The sequence below is a fragment of the Phoenix dactylifera genome, unplaced genomic scaffold (assembly GCF_009389715.1).
Source record: "Phoenix dactylifera cultivar Barhee BC4 unplaced genomic scaffold, palm_55x_up_171113_PBpolish2nd_filt_p 001063F, whole genome shotgun sequence".
NCBI lineage: Eukaryota > Viridiplantae > Streptophyta > Magnoliopsida > Arecales > Arecaceae > Phoenix > Phoenix dactylifera.
The window spans coordinates 52,037-71,901 of NW_024068411.1; the positions used below are offsets into that span (position 1 = coordinate 52,037).

The window sequence follows — 19,865 nt, forward strand, 5'->3', positions numbered from 1 at the left end:
TATTTAGGCCTTGTTCACATCTTATATGAGTATGAAACTCCTTTCATATGTTATGTATTTACATCTTATGTAAATGACATATTAGTTCAAGTTTACATCCTATGTAAAATTCATATTTATTTAGGCCTTGTTCCCATCTTATGCAAATATGAAACTCCTTTCATGTATATACATCTTATGTAAATAACATATTTGTTCATGTTTATATTTTATGTAAATGACCTAACCTATTTAGGTTTTTATTCACATATCATATAAAATATTGCTTAACATATATATATATACATCTCATGCATATATTAGTTTCCGTTTAAGCATAAGCATGAACAAATATTCTTTTATGATCATGAATTCATAATTTGATCATACCTCATTCATCTCATGCATATAATTTTTTAGATTTGAAAGTATTAATTAAAAAAGCTATCAACTGAAATTTTGATCATGCAAGATATGATTTCAATTATTACAATCTCATTGTAATTAAAATTAATCATGCAAAATCTGGATTTTAAAACAAAAATCAGCATGCTGAAATCTGAAATTTCAGCACGCAGAAATTTCAGCAAGCATAGAAAATTTTCAGATCTAAATTAAATCCTAATCAAGCCTATTAATCTTAATCTAAATTCCAAAAATGCGGCTCTGATAACACTGTCGGGTTACCCCCGCATGCGTTGCGACAATCGCAGCGGAAAGACATGCACAGGGTCGTTCATCTCATGAACGTCCTAGAGAATATATATTTAAAAAAAAAAATTTGAGTTCTCTAACTCAGAAAATTATGAAATCTTAAGGAAAGATTAAAATTAAAGACTTGATTAATTTTCAGATCTATTATTCAGAATTGTAAAAATCCTTTCTTTATCTTTGAACGGGTAGATCTTTACCGTTATCTAATGATCGCTGTATTTAGTTCGCTTGAAGCCGCACAAGCGTCCGGCCTCTACAGGTATCCACACGAGGTAGACCGCTCCAAAAACCTTGATCTTACCGGGGTACTAGCTCCCTTGCAGAGATTATCTTTGATGGCTGATTTTCTCTCTTTCAATCAACTCCTTTGATTGCTTTGAGAGGATGAAGAAGGAGGAAGAGGAAGAAAGACGTCGGCCTTCTTCTCCCTTTTCTTGCTCACGCCTGGAAGGAGGAGGAAGGGGTTGGGCGGCTGAAAGAGAGGAGTTTCCAATGCATCCAATGCTTTTTTATGCCCCACGCCAACCCTCCTTTTATAGGCATCTCATGCCTAGCTAAACAAGGAATAATTTCAATGAGAAATCACTTCTTAATTCATCCCTCCAAATTCTACCACACTCCTTATTTAATTCTCACACCCCTTATTTAAAAGGGTTTTGGAGAGAATTAAGTCATTGAATTAGTTTCCAGTTCAAAAGGAAAGAACGACTATAAGAAATCAAGCAAAACATGAAATAACATACAGAAATAAATGGATTGGTAAAAAAAGAAAAAACAGTGGGGAGAGGGAGGACAGAATGATAATATACCCTAAGGATGCCAAATGGGCTTGCATTTGGGACCGGAAGAATTGAAAGGAGGGCGGAGAAAGATGTTGAGATCCAAGCTGCAGCGGTCCACCGGAGAATGAACAATCATGATCGCCACCCCCAGTGGGAACGTAGTTGGATTCTTTGATGACTAGAATTTACTACTCTTTGCGCTCATCCACCCGTGGATCATCCACTGCTCGCTTTGAGAGTTGTGCGGTGGGTGATCCAACGGTGAAGCGGAGTGAAGGTGAATCGCTCTTTCCTGCGAAGGATACAACTGTAATCATGTCTGAAGACAACCGTTAGTTTTGAACCAAGTCCCATGGAGCAGCATTCCGATAAGCTTTTGCCGTTTGAATTAATACAGTTAAAGATTATATCTTGTGGATTAGGTTCTATTGGGCCAGGCTTTGATGTTAGTAGGTGTTAGGATCTCCTCCTATTCTCCTCTCTTCTTCCTTCTTTTTTTTATTTGTATGTTTTTTCTGGCTCCTTATTTATTTGCTAATCATTTCATTTTATCAATGCCATGGTTGTGCTCCCAAATTTTTTTTAAAAATGTAAGCTTTGACGCATTCATATGGGATCACAAAGAGAACATCTTTAGAAAGCCTCGTGTTTGGCTATAAGGCATCATACTTCATCATCATGGTCCAGCATCAAAACTAGTAACGCTCAAATACCTGACCGCAACCAGCCTAGGTTGACCAAAACCTACTATTCGGCCCTAATTGATTCCAAAATTTCTTTAATCTGGATTAAGAGGAAAAAAAGGAATACTTTTGGGAACTACATCCATTCGACCTTTTGGAATACTTCTATCCTGGGTAGAAGCAAGTGTAGAAAATGTTTCCGCTGAAATCTCCTGGCCACTGTACTCCTCTCTCCCTAGTAAGTTTGGTGGACTTCGGCCCTCCATTTTTTACTCAAAAACAAAAAACAAAAATCTCCCCCTTCTCCCATTTCCCTTATTGCAATGGGGGAAAAATTGTTATGCCGGATGACATAGAATAAAGCTCAACAAAATCCACCCTATCCTTGAAGTAAGCAGTGAGTTCAACTGTCAATAGAAGGGTTGTATCTTTGGCGTGAAAAAAGAATTCCCCTTCATTCGCATGAATCCACCATCAGATCGCACCATGGCCATTTTGAGATCTGCGCAAGCGAATGGATGAAGAAATTTAGAGAGCTTTGAGATCTCTGAGACACGATCCAACCGTAGACATGTGAAAGAAGATCAGTCATTCTTTCCTGCCAATGATACAGCCCAAACGGAACAAGGAAACCTTCATCAAAATAGCAAACTGTACATTTACAAAGAAACCTTCATCAAAATAGCAACTGTGCTTTTTGAACTATACATTCCTCACGTATGGATAATCACGTTCAGTCTACTTTTTGATACAGCAGTAATTGTGATGGAAAATATTTAGATTCCATCGGCCATATTAAAAGTTGATAAAAAAATACATAGGCATCAAAGAAGTATTAAAGCACCCAAATTTAACCTCGTAATGATGTTAAAATCAATTGAACAAACATTAAATCTTTTTCGTCCTTTTTTTCCTTGAGAAAAGGGACCGAAACCCATCCAAGTTTCATTGAGGTAACGGAAATTTACAAGTGAGGTCTATCCTTGTTGACTGCTCCATCAAATAAAACAAGTTCCAGCATCAAAAAATAAGATTTTTTTTCTGTTAATTTGCGAACGCCCAATTAAAAGACGATAACCGAGAACATCTTTCATAAACCAAACCCAACAAGTTCTTTAACTGGAATAAGTACATCCAACAAACAAGACGGCAGCATTTCGCGTGTATTTGCTTAGTTCTGCATCGCAACATGAGGGCAGTAGATCAGAGAGGCCTGCTAGAAATCCACCTTTGGACCATAGCAAAACATTCCTCAGGCTTGTACTCTGGAGCTGTGTGACCAGCACCCTAGATAAACAAATAAAATATCTCTGAATAAAACCTCTTCCTGAGAGACAAATGATTTTGTTTTTCGGGTACAAGAGACAAATGGTTTTTAATATAATAATAAAAAAATGCCTTACCCTTACAGTTGCAAATGTTAAATTGTTGGAATATGTTGTTGTGTATCTAAGAAACCAACAAGACAGGGCCCAATCAGAATGAACTCATGGTAAGATGGTACAATCCAAATCATAGAGAAGATCAGATCACATAAGAATTCTGACACTAGTAAGAAGCTCACCCGGCAATATGGCCACCAACATGCCATGATCTCCACTCATCCACAACAGAGAAATTGAGAGATCTAGTCCATGCTTGTGTGCCCAGAAAAGGTACCACCAAGTCATGATCCCCACTATGTGAACAAAAAGGGCATGTGATACATTAGAGAGTACAGCACGATACCACAATTACAATAGATGATGATAAGAGTAAAGGTATGCTCAGGGGTTCACCTGTATACGAGAGCACGATAACCTTTACTGGTGATGCTAAGATGATAATTTATATTATTTGGGATGTCTTTTGTATAAGGTAAGTCAAGATTACACCTCTGCCATTCTCTCACTGTTCCCTGCTTCATGTCATCATTGTTAGGGGTTAGATTTCTGGTGATAATCACTAGAGGCCATAGAAATTAAAGAACAAACAATTGACCTTTATAAACATTAAGGTAGAAGCCGTAACCTCTAACTTGGATGTGCCAACTTATCTATTTTTTATCTTCTCTATTTTAACTTTTTATTTTGAATACTATTCACAACAAGCTGCCAATTGCATTCTAACTTTCTATAAATCACAAACAAAACTGATGGCAGGTTCCCATCGAAAAAAAGAAACCTAATTGGCACATAAGGTGACATATCTTCCCCATAAAACCAATGTTGGAGAGGATGACATTAATGCAACAAGTCAATTACGGATACATTTATATTATTGAACACATAATTAGAGATGCGTGACATTTATATTATTGAACACATAATTAGAGATAAGTGCTTGTTTCTTCCAACATCTTTCTTTTTTCCTTCATAATTCACAATGCATGCTCCCTCAAAACATAATTCACAATGTGTGCCTTTTTTATGCTAACTACTTCCTACTAGTATAGGCCACAATTTTCTCATGATAGATGGGCCCAGTTGGGGGTCCAGGGCCATTTGGGGACTCAGGGCTGGAGCCCCCAACCCATATTTTTAAGGTGTCCATACATGTATTTATTTTGCCAGTCCAAGGGCTTTTTGGATGGAACTTTTGTTTTTGGGCTTTTGAGAGCCCATGAGATTGAGAGCTTTTCTAATTGGGTTTCTCCTCTATACTTTCTCTACCATTAGTAAAGCTTTCTATGATCATCTTTGTATAATATACTAATATCAAAGATTGATATAGGGTTTCAAGATGACACTAAGGTTTGAAATAGAGAAATTTGATTGGTCAAATGATTTTAATTTGTAATGGCTAAGATGAAAGCTATTCTTACTTAGGGTTAACTATGGCTTTGAAGGGGAAAGAGAAGTTTCTTGCTAGCAGAATGGCCGAACTGCTTGGGTTAGGGTATACCAACCCATACTAGTGATTACTAGGTTGGGATATGCAGTTGGCTCGGTACAAGCTCAAATCGGCCTAAACCGACTTGATCCAAGCAGAACTACCTAATTGCACTCGGTTCGGGGTTTGCACCGCCCTAATATTGGTGGGGAGGCAAAGGTCTCTCATGCCTTCTTTACCTTTGTTGACCCTAGTGTGATTTTGATATTTACAAAGCCATTGAGGTCCTATTGTTGTACTAATGCTTTAAACCTAAGCATGTCAAATGATCTAGTACATAAGTATCAAAGGAAGAAAGAATTGAAACATTTTTGATACGCTTTCCTGATACAGTTAAAACAACTTTTGAGAATAATAGTGTTACTTCGATGATTAACACAACCATTGAGGGAATATCAAATTAATAAAATAGTATAACGTGATACATCACTAATGAATACGACACCCTCGATACATTCATGATACATCAAGAGAATGAGATCAAGACGTTTTTCAATGATTAACAACGAGATAAAATCTGTAGTAGACAAGTAATAGAGAACTCCTAAATCTAATTAAGTAAAGTTTCAAGTGAGATATACTCTTAAGGGCAAAACAGTAATTTTCATTGTTAAGGGTATGTAGCTCTATCGTGGGATACACTCTGAGGATGATAGTGTTATTTTGATGATTAACAAGCAATTATCTAGAGCATGCTATAAGTTAAATTGATACTTCATTTATAAGTTCATTACTCTCAGTATATTTGTTTAATTGAAAATGGATAAATGGCCTTTTGGATGAATCTAACCTTGAGAATGCAGCAAAGTGTGGTTTGAGTCGACCCACAGGTTGATTGGGTCGACCCCGGTACATCAAGAAGTCATCTGGCACACTCCTGCAAAAATGGCACAAATGAACAGTGAGTTGGGTCGACCCAAGGTAAGCATGAGTCGACCCAACCTCCAAAGAACCTCAAAACACAACAGAAGAATGCTCTCTGGATTTACTGAGAGGGTCGACCCACACAGTGGTTGAGTCGACCCAAGCTTGAGTCGACCCAAACCCTGAGAGGGTCGACCCAAAGGCAAGACAGAAAGACAGACAGAAAATGGTTCTCTGGAATTACTGAGAGGGTCGACCCAAGAAGAAGTTGAGTCGACCCAAGTGAACTTTGAGTCGACCCAAAGAATGGTTGGGTCGACCCATGGGAAGGAAGGCTGAAATTGAGGTTTCTGTGGTTTCTGAGAGGGTCGACCCAAGGAATGTTTGAGTCGACCCAAGGCAAAGTTGGGTCGACCCAAGGACAGGTTGAGCCGACCCAAACACAGGCTGAACAGTAACGGCTAGTTCTGCAGATGTACTTTTTGTCCTTCCCAAGGTGAGTAACGGCTAGTTTTTCAAATCTGACCATTGGGGCTTGTCCAAGGAAGGTTGGAAACTATTTAAAGGGGCACTATTCATCAGAGAGAAGCACTTTTGCAAGGAATATCAAAGAGTACACAAGAAAACAAAAGTGCCCTAATCTTCTTCATTCAAGAGCTTCATTCAAGAATCAAAGAAAGAGGTTGAGCAGATTCAAAGAGTCATCAAGAGCTCCATCCTCCCTTGAAGAGTGAAGCATCCTTGACAAAGAAGAGAGAAGCCACTTCAAAGCGATAAATATTTTCTAACTCTTCTTTGTAGTTAATATTGTTACATTTGCTCATTTAGGAGTTTGAATCTTTCTTTTTGTTTGTCAAACTATTTGTAAAGGTTGGTTGGTTAGCCCGCAAAACCAACGGGATAGGTTTTTGGTGAGCCCGGAAAACCAAAGTGTAAAGGTTCGTTGGTGAGCCCGTAAAACCAACATAGGTTCGTTGGTGAGCCCGTAAAACCAACAAAGGTTTTTGGTGAACCCGGAAAACCAAGTGTATAGGTTCGTTGGTGAGCCCGCAAAACCAACAAAGGTTTTTGGATTGTGACCCCGGAAAACAATCCAACTGTAATCCGCGGGATTATAGTGAATTCCCAAGAAGTCGCTTGGGGAGTGGACGTAGGTGCTAAGGAGAGCACCGAACCACTATATATTGTTGTGTTTGTGTTGTGCATGTGCTTACGTTTATTCTTGCAATATCTTCCATCTTTGTTCTAGTTTAACTCATTCAAATAATTTAAGAAAGCATCCACCGCACTTAATTAAGAAAACTTTTAAAACACCAATATTATAGAAGAAACCAATTCACCCCCCCTCTTGGATTGTCACCTTGGGCAACAAGTGGTATCAGAGCAAGGTGCTCTAATAGTACTCATTGATCTCACAATCAAGAGTTAAAGATCATGACAACCCAAGTGGGATGTTCTATGAGTGAGGGACAATTAATTGATAGACCTCCACTATTTGATGGTATAAACTACATATATTGGAAAGCACGCATGCGCATTTTCATTCAAGCACATGACTACGATTTATGGAGTATCATAGTCAATGGGCTACATACAAATGCTAATCATGATAAGAAAATGGCTCAGCAAAATGCAAAAGCCATGAATATTCTATATTGTGCATTGGATGATAGTGAACTTAATAGCATATCTTTTTGCATAACTGCTAAGGAAATATGGAATATGCTTGAAGTTAAATATGAATGCACTAACGTTTCTAGTGAATTTGAAACTAGTTCCGAAGAAGAAGAGCATCAAACTGAAACTAAAAATCTATGCTTTGTAGCACATGAAGATGAGGTATGTACTCGAACACAAAGTGATTTCTCATTCAAAAATCAAGTACATACTGAAGCTCAATCTGATTTTACATTTGATGAACTTCATGATGCTTTTTCTGATTTATACCTAGAATATAAGAAGCTTAGTTTAAAGAATAAAAAGCTAAATCAGAAAAATCTATCTCTTGCTGAAAGCTATGATATAACTCAGAAAAATAATAAATTACTTTCAGAAGACAATGAAAGGCTAACTAAAGAAGTTAACAAATTTAAGCCTATAGTTGAAAAATTTACTATCAGCTCTGAAAAACTGAACTTAATGATAAATAATCAAAGAGTTGAATTTGAAAAGGCTGGATTAGGATATCAATCTTGGTACACACAAAAATCCCTTAATGATATATGTGTTAAATCCTCCACTATCTATCCTAAAACGGATTCTAATTTATCTGATGAACCTAATGAACAAAAACAGAAAATTAAAAATCCATCATCTACTTATATTAAATCGATGTTTGTTAAATTTAATAAGAGTATGCAGAAATACATTCCTTATAATCCTAAAATCTGCAAGCCTATGGACAAAATAGCCATTAAGAAAATATGGGTTCCAAAAGGAACAATAATAGCTAGCCTACAAGGACCCAAAAGAGCTTGGGTTCCTAAGTTGAAAATCTGAATATTTTCTGTAGGTGTGTCTAGCACTCAAGGCTCCAACAAAAGATGCTAATTTAGAAATTGGGTGCTCTAGACATATATTAAAGAATGAAACTTAAAATATACTTTAGAAAAATAATTGAAATGAAAAGAATAATGAAATTAGTAATCCTTGCATCTCATCATTCTCTTTGCCTTAGTATCTAATTAAAACATAAATTGGAGGTATTAATCAATTTTGTGATATAGGTAATATTTTTAAAAAATATAATCAAATCACTTCATTTTATAGTATGCCTTACTTACTGCTGGATAAGTTGCTAAATGATTAATCAATTTATTAAGAATAACTCTATGAATTCTCTATATGCTTGATTAAGAGTTTTTATCAATGGTATTATCTTATTGATCATAGACATGAGAATGTATACTTGGTATGCCTTTAAATATATGCACTATGAATACCAAGATTAAAGAAACCACTTTTGGCATATAAAATCAACTCATACTAGTATGGACTTAATCTCAAAAGTCCTTGTCATTGGTTCACTTAGATTAATTTTCGCAAGGTCAAAGTTTGCTATGTATGTCATCTAGAAAAATAAACTAGATCTTTTATTGAGAATATAGTTTATCACTTTGATTCTATGTAACAATCTGAATTTTGATAGAAACAACTACTTAAGATAATTTGATTAAAACTTAACTGGTATATCTTATTGATAATTATCTTAAGCAAATAGAATCTAAGCTAAATTGCTTTTGAAAATAAGAAATTGGTTTGACTTTGATAAATCTTCTTATTGCCTCACATGGGTGTCCTTGAACCATATTATTTAATAAAGTTATCCCTTCAGTTCAAGTGACTTGTGCTTGCTTATATTTAGGCAATCTCTTGAGTAAAGTGACTCAAATTCAATTATTGTCATGTCTCATGTTGAGTCATCTAGTTAAGAGATATGTTGTATGAATGTTTTTGTATCCTAGAGAACCTAATGAATTGCCTTCAAGAAAAGAAAAAGATTTTGCTAATGATACAGGATTTGTGAGCAAGAAATTTCAACTTGAAGGACACCTCGATGAAAGATACAATAAACATTCCCTTGGAAACAAAAAAAGAGGAAGATTTTCTTCAGCTAAGGGTGTAAAGAATCTAAAAGGTATTTGGCTTGAAGAATGCTAAATGTACTGGTAATCTAAACTCTTCTCTTGTGAGTTAGTTGAGCAAAATTAATAGTCTGAAATTATATGGTAGCATGATTAAACCTTTAATTGCTAATCATCTTGATATCATGCTTCATTCTCATGCTAGTGATAATTGTTTAATGGTGTGATTAAATTGAAGTTTACTTTTTCCTATATAATGCATAACCATGAAATACACAAGTTTATGCCTCAAATCTCTAATTCAAAATAACTTGTGATAAGCTATGAATCATTGGGCATAATGAAAATGCTGTTTGCATGATATACATTTATATGCAGCATATTAGATTAATTCTTTATTCTGCTCTTTCATGTAAATTACTTGAGAATAACAAAAAGAGGGAGAGATAAAGAAAAGAAAATGAACAATTATTCAAGGAAAGTAAAATCTAAGTAAAGGCAAATACTCCAATCTTAAGTAAAAGCAGCGCAAGCATAATATATTCAGCATATTTGTGAGACTTGTGTGAACATTCTTTTGGAAGGGATAAAATTCGTAATTAATTATATTTAAATAGGGAGAGTTTGGAGTGAATATCTTGTTGCTAAAGAGAACAGTTTAACATTTCTACATTGCTCATTATAGGGATGGTGCCAATGGGGAGGCTAGTGGTAGTACCCGGCACTATTTGACCCAACTATTCGGTGTAGGGTATATTAGGGACGGCACAAGAGGGAGGCTAGTGGTAGTACCTCGTGCCCCTTCCAACTCCACCGGATAGGGAGCAAATAGAGTATAGAGCATAAGAAGGTAAAAATGAAAGTATATAAGAAGAATCAAGTCAAATTTTTAATCACTTAAAAACACACTTTAAGGATGAAATCAGTACAAGATTATATTTAAATAGGAGGAGTTTATTTGAAAAGAATTGATTTTGATCATTGACATGCTTGCTCTTAATATTTTAATGCATGACTTAACACATAATATATTTTGCATATGGCATGATGTCTTGAATTATGGGTTCTCAATATTTTGTAATGCTCCATGCTTGGACAATTTGATTGAATGTTTGAAATACTACATAAAATTTTTATTTGGTATTATTGAAAAGAAATTTCAGAATTGTCGTTCACAATCATCTTTAAAATCTGAAAGTTGAATAAATTTGTAAAAAGGAAAAGAGAAGGATATCTCTATTTAGGCAAAATGAATTGATTTTGTTTTATCCTTCAACTTGCCTAACTTTGGTATATAATGTTCAAATTCATACCAAAACTCAACATAAATACGAATATTCTGAATATGCTCTTATATGTTTGAAATATGTGTTTTCAATCGTAATGATTTAAGATGAGCTACAATGTGAAGATACATATCTCAAATTACAACTTTGAAAGCCTCCTTGAGAATCTTTATGAAATTCAGAATCTGATTTTGTATAAAAGCTTAAACTCAATATGAATTTCTAGATAAAACTACAGCTTAAGAAAAATAGAATAATTCTGATGCCTTGATTGCTTGCCCCGATACGCATCTGAAACATATCATTTCTTATCTTCAAAGTGTACTAATATTGGTATGAATGATGTGTCTTTCGATGATCTTGATTGCAAACAAATATTTTTAATATATGATTTTATTTTGATATTGAAAAGATTTATTGTGCTTCATATATACATTGCTGAAAAACTTTGATTAAGAAATTGAGTTCTATAAATATATATACTTCAATGATCATCTATATGTTTTTCCTCTCCTACATTATTAAAGACTTCCATCAAAATATATATGTATATATATATTATTAAAAGAGTGAATGATCTTAAGTCTAGAAATATTTCAGCTCACTCAAATGATTCTTAAAAGAAAGAAAATGTAAATGCTTTTGAAAGAATTTGAGCTTCAAATGAATCATTTTCTGATTAATATTTCAGTACATTTTCTCAAAAATTAAGAGGAAGCATAACTTGTTCTTAAAAGATTAAAAAGAGTGATTGCTATAAATTTTGAATAATTCTAGATCACTCTACATTCTTGATATCATAAAGTTTCAGTTTTATTCACGTTTATTATTAAAATCTGAAATTCAACAAAAGATAAGAATAATTAAAGAAGAATGCATCTTTTAAGGGGGAGCTTTAGATATTCAGTATCTTATCCTAAAGTTACTTTAATTTGATGCATACCTTGAATTTTATGGATTGATTTTGATGAACCTCCTTATATTGCAAGACTTGCTTTAATTATATAATAAGTTTATACCTTGAGATGAGTTCTATAAAGGTTGTCTTATCTCAAACCTTGAGTCTTATGAAAATAAAATATATTTTCGAGATTGACAATTTTATTGAACAAATTCTAAAACTCTCAAATGGAATGATTAATTAAGGGGGAGAAAGAAAATTTCAGGGGGAGAGATCATATAGAACTTAATCATGTAAATTCACAACTAAAGATGAGAGAAAGAATACTAAATGTAAAGTGGTATTAAACTTTGTGCCTCATTGAATATCTTTTGAAAGTTGGATTTTCATCTGTACTTAATTGGTAAATCACTTGTTTTGAAAACTAAGTGAAAAGGATTCCATTTGTCTTAGTATTGGAAATTTACTTTGGAATCTACTAATGAGCTCTTATTGGCTTGCACTTTAGTATTTCAATCATGAGCCAATTCATTTTAATTGATTTTGATGATATGATCTTTAAAGGAGTAAAAGAAAGTCTTTAAGAGAGCTTTCAAAGAACTTTCAAAACCCTGAATTTTATGTATCCTACATTGCATAAATTCATATTTTGGTATCTATGCTCCAATACTTTTATATCATGAAAGAACTTTGAAGCCATTAAGAATTAAGGATTCAACATAATCTTATGTTTTTCGAGTATATAAGTTTTGATCTTTATCTGCTCTTATACTATACTCTAAAAATTAATTAGATTGCACTCATGTTGCTATATACTTAATATATTAAAAAAAAAAAGGTATTGAAGTTTCATTCGTGCTTTCTTTGAATATTATTCTTGATACTCCTTGAAATAACTTGAAAAAGATTCCATCTACACTTGATTTCAAAACTATCTTTGGAATCTACATTTAGAGATCACTTTTGGCTTATATCCTAAATATCTCATTCCTAAAGCCAAACACATAGAAATAAGATATGATTTTATTAGGGATCATGTGCAAAATGGAAACATATGTATTGAGCATATATGCACTGAAAAATAATTAGCCGACATATTCACAAAACCTTTGAGTGAAGATAGATTCTGCACGCTAAGGAGAGAATTAGGTATATGTGATCCTTTTTATTGAAGAAATATAAAAGGGAGCAAGTAGTCTCATGATACATTCCTCCAATTTCTAAAAATCCATGAAACATGAGTCAAACTTGTTATCTATAGATTCCTTACTCATGTATCATTGTCCCAGAAAGAATTTATAAGGATTGGAAGCAAGAAAAATTTTTAGAAGCAAAAAGGAAGAGAAAAGAAAAATTCTGCACTTGGGTCAACCCAACCCAGAATAGGGTCGACCCAACGTTGAGTCGACCCAAGAAGTTTCTTGAGTCGACCCAACGTCGGGATCCCACTGTTAAAAGGGGGACCCGTGAGCTATCTAGGACACTGTTTACCCTTTGTCCTCTTCCGAAAACCTTATTTTCCACTCTCAAATCTTCTCCAATCATCTCCAAACAGTAGATTACTTCAAGATCTTGGAGAAATGGGACCCGAGAGAGCCGTAGCCAAGCGATCCGGGAGAGTCTCACGATCTTGTTTAGAGACTAGGATATGTATCTAGTTCTCATATGTATTTGGTGGTTATCATGCATCTTTAAACTTTGATTGAGGAATATTGTATTTGCTTTTGCTTTTGATATACTAAAATGTTCCTATTTTGATCAATGAAGTTTGAAGTTTGGTATTTATTGCATCTTTTCCCATGTACCTATTTGATGATAACAAAAAGGGGAAGAAGTAAAGAAAGAGTAATAGGGGAGAAGTAAAGATATCTTTAGAGTAAATAGAGTAACAAAAAGGGGGAGAAGTAAAGAAAGAGTAATAAGAGGAGAAGTAAAGAAAGAAAGAGAAATAATTTGTAAAACAAATAGAAAATCATATAGGAAAGCATATACATCCAAGGGGGAGCAATTTGCAACAATGAAAATGATCAACTCAAAAATTTATATCAAATTTCAGAATTTGGCACACATAATTTCAGAATTTGGCATGCACCTTTCATACCTCGATACATAATCTGAAACTCATGTTTTATCTCAAATTTTTGAAGTTTCATCGCTAATGAATTATAAATGAAAGGGGGAGCAATTCAAAGAGTCAAATTGGCAACATTTAAATGATATAGGGAGAGATTTCACAAGTATATATGAAAAGCTGAAATTCAGCAGTTTAATCCCTTTTATAAACTGATTTTAAAGACAAGTATCAATAGGCTTATACTCTTTATTTTGTAATCATCAAAAAGGGGGAGATTGAGGATGATAGTGTTATTTTGATGATTAACAAGCAATTATCTAGAGCATGCTATAAGTTAAATTGATACTTCATTTATAAGTTCATTACTCTCAGTATATTTGTTTAATTGAAAATGGATAAATGGCCTTGTTCATTTGGATGAATCTAACCTTGAGAATGCAGCAAAGTGTGGTTTGAGTCGACCCACAGGTTGATTGGGTCGACCCCGGTACATCAAGAAGTCATCTGGCACACTCCTGCAAAAATGGCACAAATGAACAGTGAGTTGGGTCGACCCAAGGTAAGCATGAGTCGACCCAACCTCCAAAGAACCTCAAAACACAACAGAAGAATGCTCTCTGGATTTACTGAGAGGGTCGACCCACACAGTGGTTGAGTCGACCCAAGCTTGAGTCGACCCAAACCCTGAGAGGGTCGACCCAAAGGCAAGACAGAAAGACAGACAGAAAATGGTTCTCTGGAATTACTGAGAGGGTCGACCCAAGAAGAAGTTGAGTCGACCCAAGTGAACTTTGAGTCGACCCAAAGAATGGTTGGGTCGACCCATGGGAAGGAAGGCTGAAATTGAGGTTTCTGTGGTTTCTGAGAGGGTCGACCCAAGGAATGTTTGAGTCGACCCAAGGCAAAGTTGGGTCGACCCAAGGACAGGTTGAGCCGACCCAAACACGGGCTGAACAGTAACGGCTAGTTCTGCAGATGTACTTTTTGTCCTTCCCAAGGTGAGTAACGGCTAGTTTTTCAAATCTGACCATCGGGGCTTGTCCAAGGAAGGTTGGAAACTATTTAAAGGGGCACTATTCATCAGAGAGAAGCACTTTTGCAAGGAATATCAAAGAGTACACAAGAAAACAAAAGTGCCCTAATCTTCTTCATTCAAGAGCTTCATTCAAGAATCAAAGAAAGAGGTTGAGCAGATTCAAAGAGTCATCAAGAGCTCCATCCTCCCTTGAAGAGTGAAGCATCCTTGACAAAGAAGAGAGAAGCCACTTCAAAGCGATAAATATTTTCTAACTCTTCTTTGTAGTTAATATTGTTACATTTGCTCATTTAGGAGTTTGAATCTTTCTTTTTGTTTGTCAAACTATTTGTAAAGGTTGGTTGGTTAGCCCGCAAAACCAACGGGATAGGTTTTTGGTGAGCCCGGAAAACCAAAGTGTAAAGGTTCGTTGGTGAGCCCGTAAAACCAACATAGGTTCGTTGGTGAGCCCGTAAAACCAACAAAGGTTTTTGGTGAACCCGGAAAACCAAGTGTATAGGTTCGTTGGTGAGCCCGCAAAACCAACAAAGATTTTTGGATTGTGACCCCGGAAAACAATCCAACTGTAATCCGCGGGATTATAGTGAATTCCCAAGGAGTCGCTTGGGGAGTGGACGTAGGTGCTAAGGAGAGCACCGAACCACTATATATTGTTGTGTTTGTGTTGTGCATGTGCTTACGTTTATTCTTGCAATATCTTCCATCTTTGTTCTAGTTTAACTCATTCAAATAATTTAAGAAAGCATCCACCGCACTTAATTAAGAAAACTTTTAAAACACCAATATTATAGAAGAAACCAATTCACCCCCCCTCTTGGATTGTCACCTTGGGCAACACACTCAAAATTACTTGAAATATGTTTCATTGATTATATGAATTAGTCTAACCTTAAGATGCAGAAAAATGTGGATTGAGTCGACCCCAACTTAAGTGGAGTCGACCCTGGCACACCTTGAAACCATTTGGCACACTCCTGCAAAAATGGCACTGACCAACAGTAAGTGGAGTCGACCCCATATATCTTTGAGTCGACCCCAGGAGAGGAGCCGACCCCAAAAAACCTTGAGTCGACCCCAGCTTCAAGCCTCAAGAAAACAACTCTCTGAAAATACTGAAAGGGCCGACCCCAAATTTCCTTGAGCCGACCCCAGATGGAGCCGACCCCAAGAACACCTGAGCGGACCCCAATGGAGCCGACCCCAACTGAACATGAGCCGACCCCAAAGATATGTGCTCAAAAACCACGTCTCTGGATTCCCTGAGAGGGTCGACCCCAATGGAGCTTGAGTCGACCCCACTGTAGCATGGGTCGACCCCAAGAAAGGTTGAGTCGACCCTAGTGAAAATAGCCGAAAATGCAAGGTTCTGTGGTTTCTGAGAAGGCCGATCCTACTGTAGCAGGGGTCGACCCCAGTAAAGTTTGAGTCGACCCCAGAGTAAGTTGGATCGACCCCAAGTCTGATGAACAGTAAGTTGAATCGATCCTAGAAAAGTTTCGATCGACCCCAGCACGGGCAAGGGCATAACGGCTAGTTGCCTAGTTCTCCAGAAGTGCTTTTTGACCTCCCAACGACTAGTAACGGATAGTTTTTCAAATCTAACCAATGGGGAGTGACTAATAGAGGTGGGCAAGTATTTAAAGTGACACTATTCATCAGAGGAAGTATCTTTTGCCAAGAAATCAATAGTTCATTCAAGTCAAAGCAAGCCCTAACATCCTTCATCAAGGTTCTCCATTTAAGTCTCAAAAAGGAGGTGACTGAGCAATCTAAGTGTGCATTCAACAGCTCGACCAAACCATTGTGAAGTGAAGTAACCTTGGCAAAGAAGAGAAGAGCATCCTAAAGTGATAACTATTTTCTCATCTCTTCTATTAATGTAAAATTATTATATTTGCTCTTCTACAAGTTTCAAACTCTTTCTTCTTAATTACTTTGTAAGGTTTGTTGGTGAGACCGTAAAACCAACGGTGAAGGTTCGTTGGTGAGCTCGCAAAACCAACATAGGTTTTTGGTGATCCCGAAAAACCAAAGTGTAAAAGCTTTTGGATTGTGAGCCTGGAAAACAATCCAACTGTAATCCGCGAGATTATAGTGAATTTCCAAGGAAACGCTTGGGAAGTGGACGTAGGTGCTTAGGAGAGTACCGGACCACTATACTTCTTGTGTGTTTGTATTGTGTATTGTTCTAACTTCACTACACGCACTCAATTAATATTAACTAAACCACTCACTCATCAATTGATTTAATTAAGGGATTGAAAAATTTAAAAAAAAACAATTCACCCCCCTCTTGGCTTGTCACCTTGGGCAACAAGTGGTATCAGAGCAAGGTGCTCTCATAGTATTTGTTGATCACACGATCAAGAGTCAAAGATCATGACAACCCAAGTAGGATGTTCTATGAGCGAGGAGCAATCCACAAATAGACCTCCTCTATTTAATGGCACTAATTACACATATTGGAAAGCTAGGATGAGGATATTCATTCAAGCTCTAGATTATGACTTGTGGAATATCATAACTAGAGGACCACATACACCCACAATTAGTATAGAGGGCACAATCATTTCTAAACCAGAAATGGATTGGAATGATAGTGATAGAAAACTAGCACAATTAAATGCTAAAATAATTAATGTACTTTACTGCATATTAGATGTAAATAAATTTAATAGAATATCTACATGCATCTCCGCGAAAGAAATTTGGGATAAACTAGAGATCACACATGAAGGAACTAATCAGGTTAAATAGTCAAAAATAAATATATTAGTACATAGGTATAAATTGTTTAAAATGAAATCAATAGAGTCCATAACTGAAATGTTCACTCGATTCACGGAAATCATAAATGGACTAAAGAGCTTAAGAAAGTCTTATACTAACTCTAAACTAGTGCGAAAAATTCTCAGGTCACTACCAAGAGTTTGGGAGGCCAAGGTAACTGCAATTCAAGAAGCAAAGGACCTCAATACACTACAATTGGAAGAACTTCTAGGATCAATCATGACCCATGAGTTGACCATGAAGCAAAACTTAGAAGAGGTCAAAAAAAAGAAGACCATTGCCTTGAAGTCTATAATGCCAAAACAGGAAATTGAATCAGAGTCTGATGATGAGGAGGAATATGATGAAGGAATGGCTATGCTCGCAAGAAAATTCAGAAAATTTATGAGAGGGAAGAAATTTCATAAAAGGAAGATAACTCGAGCAAGAAAAAGGAAAAGGACAAAGAAAAAAAAAGAAATGTCAATTTGCTATGAGTGTAACAAGCCCGGGCATTTCAAGATAGATTGCCCGGAATTGAAATGGATGGCAAGAAAGCTTAAAAAAAGAAACCTCATGGCTGAATGGAGTGAAAGTGAGGAGTCAAATTCGGAAGAGGAAGATCAACAAGAGACGGTCCAAATCTGCTACATGGCCAATGACGATGAGGTAGATTCTGAACTTGAATGTGATTTTGCTGGATGTAAACTAGATAGAAAAAACACTAGTGGCACATGTCAATTATTAGTTACTAACTTAATTTCATGGTTCAGCAAAAAGTAGAATTTAGTTGCACTATCAACGACTGAGGCCGAGTATGTTGCAGCTGGAAGCTGCTGTGCTCAAGTACTATGGCTCAAGCAAAAATTAGAAGACTATGGAACTAAACTTGATAGAATCCCCATAAAATGTGATAATACAAGTGCAATCAATTTACCTAAAAATCCAGTTCAACATTCTAAGACAAAACACATTGAAATTAGATCACTTTATTAGAGACCATGTACAAAATGAAAACATAAATGTTGAACATGTATGTACTGAAAAACAATTGGTAAATATATTTACAAAACCCTTTAGTGAGGATAGATTTTGCATGCTTAGAAAAGAGTTAGGGGTATATGACCCATTTGCATAGAGAAGGTCAAATGTTTCATGATACACTCCTCTCATCTCCAAAATCTTCTCATACGATTTGAAACATTGCTCAAATGATCAATTTAGAGCTTCTTCTCATGAGCATTGTTGACCCATGAAAATTTGGTAAGGATCAGATCAGTGAAAAAAATCATTAAAATTTTTTTTTTAGGGCTGAACTCGAGTCAACCCGAGACCTTGGTCGACTCGACTCGACGGCGGGACCCCCTCTTTTAAGGGGCGGCCGAATCCCATTCATTTGGGTATTTTTCACTTCCAAACAAGCCCTGGTCCTCTAGAAAACCCTTTTCCACTCCTCCATTCACCTTCAATCACCGGTAAAACCCTATTCCTCCCTCTCCCAAGCCGGTAGATCAATTTGTAAGGAAGGATTAGGTGAAGATGGGGCCCAAAAGAGCCGTGTTCAAGAGAGCTAGGAGGCTTACTCGTTCATCTACGGTTGATGAGCACGATAGAAGGCAAGGTGATGTTCCTCCACAAGCTGAAACACATGTAGAGTCTTCCCAACCTCCTTCCCCTTCGGTATTGCTTGCCAAATATGCAGGAAGACCGATCACCATAGGTAGAAAAATAGATTTTCAACTTTTGGATCGCGAAGGGTTTAGCTTGAGTAGATGGATACAGCAGCAGGGATGGGAGTACCTCTATTCTTTGGATGTACCGACCTACCTAAGGTTAGTTCGTGAGTTTTATGCATCATTACGGGTTGGTTCGGGAGGGATTGAGTCCAACGTTCATGGAGTCCGGATTATCCTTACTGAGCAGTCTCGGTCACCTATTGCATCTACCTTGTGAGGGTGCTATACCCGATAGATCAGAGGACAGGGTTAGAGCGTTGCAGATGGTATTGGAGAGAGATGAGTTAGACTATTTTGATAATCTGATTGCTAGTTCATTATCAGCGGAGATGAGACTGCTTCATAATTTCATAGGACGGATATTATTTCCGAAGAGCAGGAGATTTGACTATGTATCTGAGCGAGAGCTAGTGATTATGGAGTATGTTATTGAGGGCATTCTCCTGAATCTCCCGGCAATGATGACGAGATAGATATGTGAGGCCGTGTATAGGGCGAAGGCCTCTTTATCCTATGATATGGTACTTATCTTGATCTTTAGAGAGTATCAAATTTGTCTAAAGGGGAGATCTCCAAAGCACTGCTG

General features: G+C 36.3%; 1 protein-coding gene across 2 annotated transcripts in view; it reads right to left on the reverse strand.

Annotated features, from left to right (window-relative positions):
* Positions 1-2,995: 2,995 nt before the first annotated feature.
* Positions 2,996-19,865, reverse strand: part of LOC103697951 (serine carboxypeptidase-like 18) — a 47,348-nt gene continuing 30,478 nt past the window's right edge. For both annotated transcript variants that reach the window (XM_039121407.1, XM_039121406.1), the window contains 4 exons: positions 3,937-4,055; positions 3,723-3,836; positions 3,562-3,607; positions 2,996-3,445 (listed from right to left, as the gene is read on the reverse strand). In XM_039121407.1, the coding sequence (XP_038977335.1) occupies positions 3,362-3,445; positions 3,562-3,607; positions 3,723-3,836; positions 3,937-4,055 (363 nt within the window). In that variant the 3' untranslated portion in view covers positions 2,996-3,361. The remainder of the gene's footprint in view (positions 3,446-3,561; positions 3,608-3,722; positions 3,837-3,936; positions 4,056-19,865) is intronic.